This window comes from Leptonychotes weddellii, chromosome 4 (genome assembly GCF_054177405.1).
Source record: "Leptonychotes weddellii isolate Sample4059 chromosome 4, ASM5417740v2, whole genome shotgun sequence".
Taxonomy (NCBI): domain Eukaryota; kingdom Metazoa; phylum Chordata; class Mammalia; order Carnivora; family Phocidae; genus Leptonychotes; species Leptonychotes weddellii.
This window is the reverse complement of record NC_138372.1, coordinates 12578380-12585625: the sequence shown is the minus strand read 5'-3', so window position 1 is coordinate 12585625 and position 7246 is coordinate 12578380. Positions and strand designations below refer to the sequence as shown.

Sequence of the window (7246 nt, the reverse complement as noted above, 5' to 3'; positions counted from 1 at the left end):
CCTGGTGCCTTTGCCTCCTTTTAACTATAGGGCCGGGGGAGGAGGGGGAGGCGGGGAGGGGGCCCCAAGCCCTTCCTTCCCTTCCTCCGCTCTGGTGCCCTGACTTGCGGCTGGTGGCTCCTGAGGGCCCGGTGCCCGCCCCCTTTGCATGGCCGCCCCTGTCAGTGCACGTGTCCGCAGGGGCCTAGGAGCCTCCTCGTTTCCCTGCAGCGGTCGGCGGCCCGGCCACCAGTCCGGGCTCGGAGCGTGAACCATTTGACTGGGGCCGGATGTCCCTGCCACCAGTGTCCCGCGGGCCACCAGTCGGGCGTGTGCTCCAGGGAAATGAGGGGCCACCTGTGCCGGCTCCTGGCCTCCAGGCTGACCCAGAGCCTCCGTGGGGGGTGGTTTGGGGGGGACTCAAGGAAGAGGCAGGGTGGAGACCCACCCTCTTCACAAGCTTGTGACTTCGTTTTCCTGAAGCCACGGCGGGCGCAGTTCCTGCGTGTGGTCTGTCAGGAGCCACATTCTGTGGCTGCAGCCGTGGGCCAGGCCTTGTGCCACGTCTTCAGAGCCTCACCGCAGCCCCTGGAGGCCCCTCTGCTACTCCCTTCTTACAGATGGGGAGACTGAGGCATGGGTGGCTGAAGTAACCCGTACACCAGCAGATGGTCCCCATCTCCGCCTGCCAGGCCTGGTGTCAGGCAGGCCTGGGCTCCAGGCCCGTCTTAACCACCACCCCCTTCCCTGAGCCTTGGCCCCCACTCCCACCCTCAGACTTGGCATTTCTTGGTGAGCTGAGGATCACATGACACGTACTCTGCAGACCGAGGTGCTCGGTGAATAAGAACCTGTTATGTTCCACCCTCCCCCACACCTTCATCCTGGATACCCCAGGCGTCACCAAGCACCTGTCACTGGGCCAGTGGCTCCCACCAGTTATCTGGGGCCATATAGGAGGCGGTATTCTTTTTGCCCCATTTCCCAGATGAGGAAACAGGCCCAGGGAAGGAAGACCCGCTCAGTAAGGGGCAGGGACAGAGCTTTTCCTGGGGACCATACCAGCAGCCCCTGGTCCCTTCGCCCTGGTCCCTTGCAGGAACCCAGCAGCTTCTGGGTGGGAGCCACCCAGCGAGTGGGCGGCATGAGGCGTGGCTGTCACTGTGGCTCCAAACACAAGCAGCCCGTCTTCACTCTCACTCAGGTTGTTGGCAGCCTCCCTGGATGGTGGAATGGGTGCCATACACCCCCAGGTGCCCGACGTACATTGGAATTCTGCCCAAGGGCTCTGCCATATCCTTCCTCCAGGCCCCCTGTGGCCCGGCAGTCGCCCTCAGCCCCTGGAGCGCTTGGCACGGGGGGCCGGGGCAGAGTGAGGGAGCCGAGGTGCCGTCGGGCACCTGCTCCTTGACGTGCATCCAGCAGGCCTCAGGATCAGAGCGGGGCTCAGAGAGGGACAGGCCTGGGGGAGCTCACACAGCCTGTAAGTGGCAGAGCCAGGATCGGAAACCAGGCTGGGCAGATCGGAGCCTCAGAAGGGCCGTACAGAGTCCTAGAGCCCAGCGTTTTATCAGGGTTAAAATCGAGAGCGCCAGGCCAGGAACAAAGCCCTCGACACTGTGGTGTATGACGTTTGCGATCATTCACCGAGCAGATTCCTGATGCATTCATCTCATTGACTCACCCTCATCAAGGGTGCCTGTGGCCATTTTAGAGGCGAGGAAGCGGAGAGGAGTCAGGGCCTGCTGCCTGGCCCCCGGCCCCCGGGCTGGGCTGGACCCTTAGAGCCGCAGGGAACAGGACCACCCCCTTCCCTGTCTCGGCCCTTTCCACTCCTGGCAAGAGCTCGCTGAGTCTTCCTCCCTGGGCCGAACATCCCTCATTCCTTCATCTGCTCCCTGCAGGACACGGTTTCTGCTTCTTGCTCCACCCTGTGGCCTCCCCCAGGGCCCACACCATCCGCTCCACTTTTGACTTTGAAACTTCTCTCAGAGGAGTGACTGATGAGGCTGGGGTCCCTGAGAACTGGCTCTGAGGCCTCCCCAGGGACCCTCTCCTCCGGTGTGTCTCTGAACCAGGGCGCTGTTTGTCTGTCAGATCTTCCCGGGGGCGGAGGTCCTGCTGCCCCTGGCCCCCCCCACCCCCCCCCGCTGCCCTGGGGTCAGATTGGAGCTAGGTTTCCTGGTGCCCAATTTCGTTCTGGAGGAGGCGGCACAGGCAGGGAAGAAAGAGAAGGAAAATGCTGGGGTGGGTGGGAGGGGGGTTTGGGGGGTGCAGAGCAGGAAAGGGAACGATGTGCAAGTCGGTAGAGAGACTGGAGGGTCGGGTGGAGGAGAGGAGCTGACGCAGCCCCCAATCCCTGGGTCAGGCCTCTCTTCGGGGTGTCCCCTGGGTTCCATCCCCCCTCCAACCACCACGGCAGGGGGAGGAGGAAGGTTCAGGGCAGCTCCTTCCAACCCAAAGCAAATGTGGCCAGTTTCTTTCCATGAGCACGGGGGGGATGCAGATGCAAGGCAAATGGGCAGCTTTTCCTGACCCCCGTGTCCTTGTCCCCTCTCCCCCATGTACTTTGCATAAGCCTGTCATGGCTCTCTGCCACCTTGGCCGCCGATGGTCACACAGGTGTGAACATGGGGATTCGGGCCTGGACTGGGCCGTGAGGGTGACAGTTGTGCCGGGTCCCGGCCACCTTGGAGCACGTGCTGTGCGTGCAGCCCTGAACGAGAGTCACAGCGCCGCGGGTTCCCGGGTGCCTGTCCTCAGCGCGGCCAGCGCCCCAGCCTCACTCACTTGCCCTTCTGTGTGCATCCGTGTCCAGGGCTTTCGTCAGACTCTCAAAGGGACCCTCGGCCCTGAAATGTTAAGAAGCACTGAGTCGGTTTTACAGGTAAGGAGACTGTAGCCCAGAGAATGGCAGTGACTTGCCCAAGGGTAGTTGGGGCAGAGCGGGCCCGGAAGCCAGGACCCCTGACTCTCTGTCCAGTGCTCCTTCTTCAAGAGATTTTGGTCTTCAGAGAGATCATCCCTGTCAAGGGGGCCCCTTATTCCTTTCTCATTGGAGCCCCTCAGGCACCACCATTCCCTGCAGCCCCTATTAGGGTCCCGGATTTCTCTAATCCACATATTCGCTGTGTGGCTTTGGATAAGTTACTGTCCCTCTCTGAACCTCATCCTCCTTATCTACCAAATGGAGACGTAACAGTAGCACATTGGAAGGATGACGGAGATGGAGAGGACTCTACTCTGTGCCTGGCATATCGTGAGCCCGCAGAACACGTTAGCAATGGAAGTGACCGTGTGCATGGCCACCATCGTCCTCCCAGGCCGCGTGGCACAGACCCACGTCCTCCACGGAGGCCATATCCCTGTGTCCTGGCTGGGGCCCTTGGACCCCACCTGGCCCTGCCACATGGGGGGCTCACCAGTGCCCACTGGGTGAATGGCTTTCCCGGCCATCCCTGTCTTCCACCCCCACCCCCGCACCCTGGGGTCGGGTCCGCACCAAGGGGCTCCAGTTAATTTCGATGCTTTCTTTCTCTACCATCTGCTTACCCCCCGGCTTGGCTGATTTTGCTGGGAGTCTCCAGGATGTCCCAGAGCCTCTCCGCAACCGGCATCTTGGTTCTCTCTCTTCAGAACTGCAGTGTGTGGTCATCATGCCCTGGAATGATTGGTCCTTCTCTAGCACGTTGGCCTCCAGGTGGCACCTGCAGAGGGGAGGGCAGCGCACCCCCCTCCCCCATGGTGGGCATCATGGCGACAGCTGCTGTGGGAAGACCATGCCAACGTCAGACAGCTCGGGGGTTAAGAGCTAGGACAGCCTGGGTCTAAATCCTATTAGCTGTGTGACTCTTGGCAAGTTGCTTAACCTTTCAGACTCAGTTTCCTTGTTTTTTTTTTTTTTTTTTTAAGACTTTATTTATTTGAGAGAGAAAGAGAGCATGAGCAGGGGGAGGCGCAGAGGGAGAAGCAGACTCCCTGCTGAGCAGGGAGCCCGATGTGGGGCTCGATCCCAGAACCCTGGGATCATGACCTGAGCTGAAGGCAGATGCTTAACCGACTGAGCCACCCAGATGCCCCTCAGTTTCCTTGTTTTTAAAATGGGAGTAAAAATGGCTGCTTTGCAGAGTGAGAGAATTAAATAATATAACGCATACAAAGTGCTTGACACAATGCCTGGCCTATACCATACCCTAGAAATGTGCTCTTTTGTTACCCTCCCAACTGCCCAAGTGTCCGGCATGGCAGGTGACTGGTCTCCGAGGCTCCAGCAGGCCATCCTGGGGACAGCCTCTAGGGACCCCATTCCAAGGAGGCCAGTGTGGCTGTGGTTTGGGGCACGTGATGCCGGAGAGAGCAGGCTGCAAAGGCAGGGTCAGGGAGGATGGATGAGCTGGGGCCAGGCTGGGGAGGCCTCAGACCCCAAGGCCAGGAGCCCAGCCGTGACCCTGCAGGCAATGGGGAGTCCTAGGAGGTGGTAGAGCAAGGAGGGATAGAGCTGTGCTCTGAACTGACAGAGAGGTCTAGAAAGGAGGAGGGTCTGAACTTGGGTGTAGCAAGAGGGGGAGGGGTCTGGAGAGAACCCCGGGGGGCAGAGGGTGAAATCACGTTGCTGAAGGGGGAGGATAAGGGCAATCCGAAGAGGGCCTCCCCTTGTACAGATGAGGAGACTGAGGCCCGTAGAATTGAGAGCCAAGCCCAGAACCCATCTCTCCAGACAGCTAGGCACAGCTCTTCCTTTTGTGTTATGGGTTGGGTCTCCTCTCCCAAGCGCTGGTTGACATCGGTACAGAGAGGGGCAGCGACAGGCCCAAGATCACACAGCAAATCCTGCGTGTTTCCACAACACCAGGAGGCTTTTTGTGTCGTTCTAAATGTCTGTGGGATGACTTCACAGGGGCCAGGGACGGTCTCCTGGAGGAGGCAAGGCTCCGACGAGCCCTTGAAGGAGGAGCCGGGCTTGGCTGGAGCGGGACAGGGTGAGACCGTGGGGTCTTGGGTCAACTTTTTGTGCCTTGAAGCCTCCTCTCGCCATAGCCCTGGACCCCAGGGGCCCTGATGGGGGCTGTCTGCTTTGGGCGTTCCACAGCAGGGGCCCCGAGGCTCTCACTAGGCATGCATCATTAGGGCTGGCAAGGACCAACACGACATTACGTGGACTGGGTCTCTGATTCAGATGGGTGCCTGGTTTGTGGGAACCATCCCCTCTCCATCCCACTCCTTGGGGGTAGTCGCCTTTGACTTTGGAAATTTTCAGCTTTCCTTTTTGACAGGACCCCCACCCCTTGGTGCTGGGTGCAAAGGGGGTGCCCCGAGGGGGCTCACTCAGCAGAGCTGATTGATGGATTGTTGGGCTGACAGATGGCCGCTGCCTCCCCATCCCCTGACCCCCATTTTCTTTGCGGCTACTTTCCTGTTTTTTTTTTTCTCAAAGGAAATCACTTCATGATGTAATATATCATGGAGATTAAGAGCCAGGCCTTAAAATCTGACTGTGGGATTTGAATCCCAGCTTTGCTGGCTGTGCAACCAGGGGCGGGTTTCTTAACTTCTCTGTGTCTCAGTTTCTTCATCTGTGAAATGGGGCTGGTAATAGTCCTGGTCATCGTGAGCATTAAACGAGATGGTGAATGGCAAGCACGTAGCATGATGCCTGGTTCTTATTGACAACGGCTGCTAGTTCTGGAACTCCTGCTGTCAGATGCCGTATATGAATTACTATATGCCAGGCTCCACTTGATCAAGCTCTAAAGCTTGGGATCCATTTGCCAGCCTACTCTGTCTCCTGGGTGAGTATCTGTGTCCTGGACTCCCAAATGTTGGAAGCATTAGGGGCATGGAACCTGTTCTCAATCAAGTGGCAGAAGGCTAGGGAGTGTCCAAGTTAGCAGGACATGCTTTCTCTCCTTCCACATGGGGTTCTCCCAGACCGCCTAGGTCCCACCGTGCCCGAGGAAGGGATCATCTTGGTTCTAGCCTCCTCCTTTCCCCCAGAGTTCTCAAACCTCTCCACCTGTCCCAGGTGCTTTCCCCACCCCATGGGCCATGCACATGTAAATGTCTGTGCAAATCCCCTGGTGTCAAGCTGCCAGCTCTCTGATGAGGTAGGGCCACCTCTGGGGACCCCCACTTCCCAGCCATGGGACCCCAGGCCAGGGCGGTCTGCTCCATGTTCATCCTGCTGCAGGTCCTGGCTGCGCCGGCTGAGAACTCAGACTTCTACCTGGCTGGGGATTACCTCCTGGGTGGCCTCTTCACCCTCCACGCCAATGTGAAGGGCATCGTCCACCTCAACTTCCTGCAGGTGCCCCAGTGCAAGGAGTGAGTCTCCAGTGTGAGGCTGGAAGCGGCAATGGGGGTGGGGTGGGAAGCCTGCACTGGTCCCGCGGTCCTCAGGGGACCAGGCCAGGACCCAGGGCTCAAAATGCTCCTCCTCATTCATTGCCAACTCCTCATCCTGGATTATCCCCACTGGCTCGGAGGGAGAACCCACATAGTTCATGTTACCAAGATCTTCGGCAATTGTGTTCTGAAACATGGAGACCTGGTTGTCCCAATGTCACATCTCTTAATAAAGAGTTACAGGATATTTGAGCCTGGAGGGGTTGCAGAGACCATCAAAACCACCCCCACCCACTTTGGCAAGGGAGTCCATGCCAAGGCCCAGTCTAGAAACCAAGGGTTATGCCTTTGGAAGGCATAATGTGGTATTTTTGCAGCAGGTTCTCAGACTAGAGGGGAAGGTTTGCATTTCCCTAGGGCTGTGGTTAGGTTGTGGTGGGGAGGTGCTTCCAGGACTGGAAGGGATTTCCTTTGCTCACCCTTCCCCTGTGAGCCCCATGGGGTGGCGGCATCACTCGAGATTAGGTGGGCCATCTTCATGCAAGCATGGGATTATGAATTAGTGACCTGGTACAGAGAGGGTGAAGGCATTCTGACAGAGAGGGATAAAGGAAGGAGTGCACAAAAGATGATAAAGGGCTGACTCTACGAAATGCACCCTTTATGTGATGTTGGGGAAAGTTATAGGCTGGTTTGAGAATGGTGAGGGTGATGGTGCCCGTGATGGTACTGGGCTCATTGTTGAATGTTCTGATGCCTGTGATGATGGTGGGGAGTCCAGTGAAGTGATGGTGGTGAGGGTGGTGATATTGATAATGTTGATAGCAGTAATACGGGTGATAATGCAAATGGCAAAGAGTATGTGATGGTGATGGTGGTGGTGGTGATGGTGGTGATGATGGTGGTGAGGATGATGATGGTGATG

At 58.0% G+C, this 7246-nt stretch overlaps 1 protein-coding gene across 1 annotated transcript in view; it reads left to right on the top strand.

Annotated features, from left to right (window-relative positions):
- Positions 1-6118: 6118 nt before the first annotated feature.
- Positions 6119-7246, top strand: part of TAS1R2 (taste 1 receptor member 2) — a 13806-nt gene continuing 12678 nt past the window's right edge. Inside the window, 1 exon segment of the mRNA XM_081816830.1 lies at positions 6119-6300. Within this exon segment, the coding sequence (XP_081672956.1) occupies positions 6119-6300 (182 nt within the window).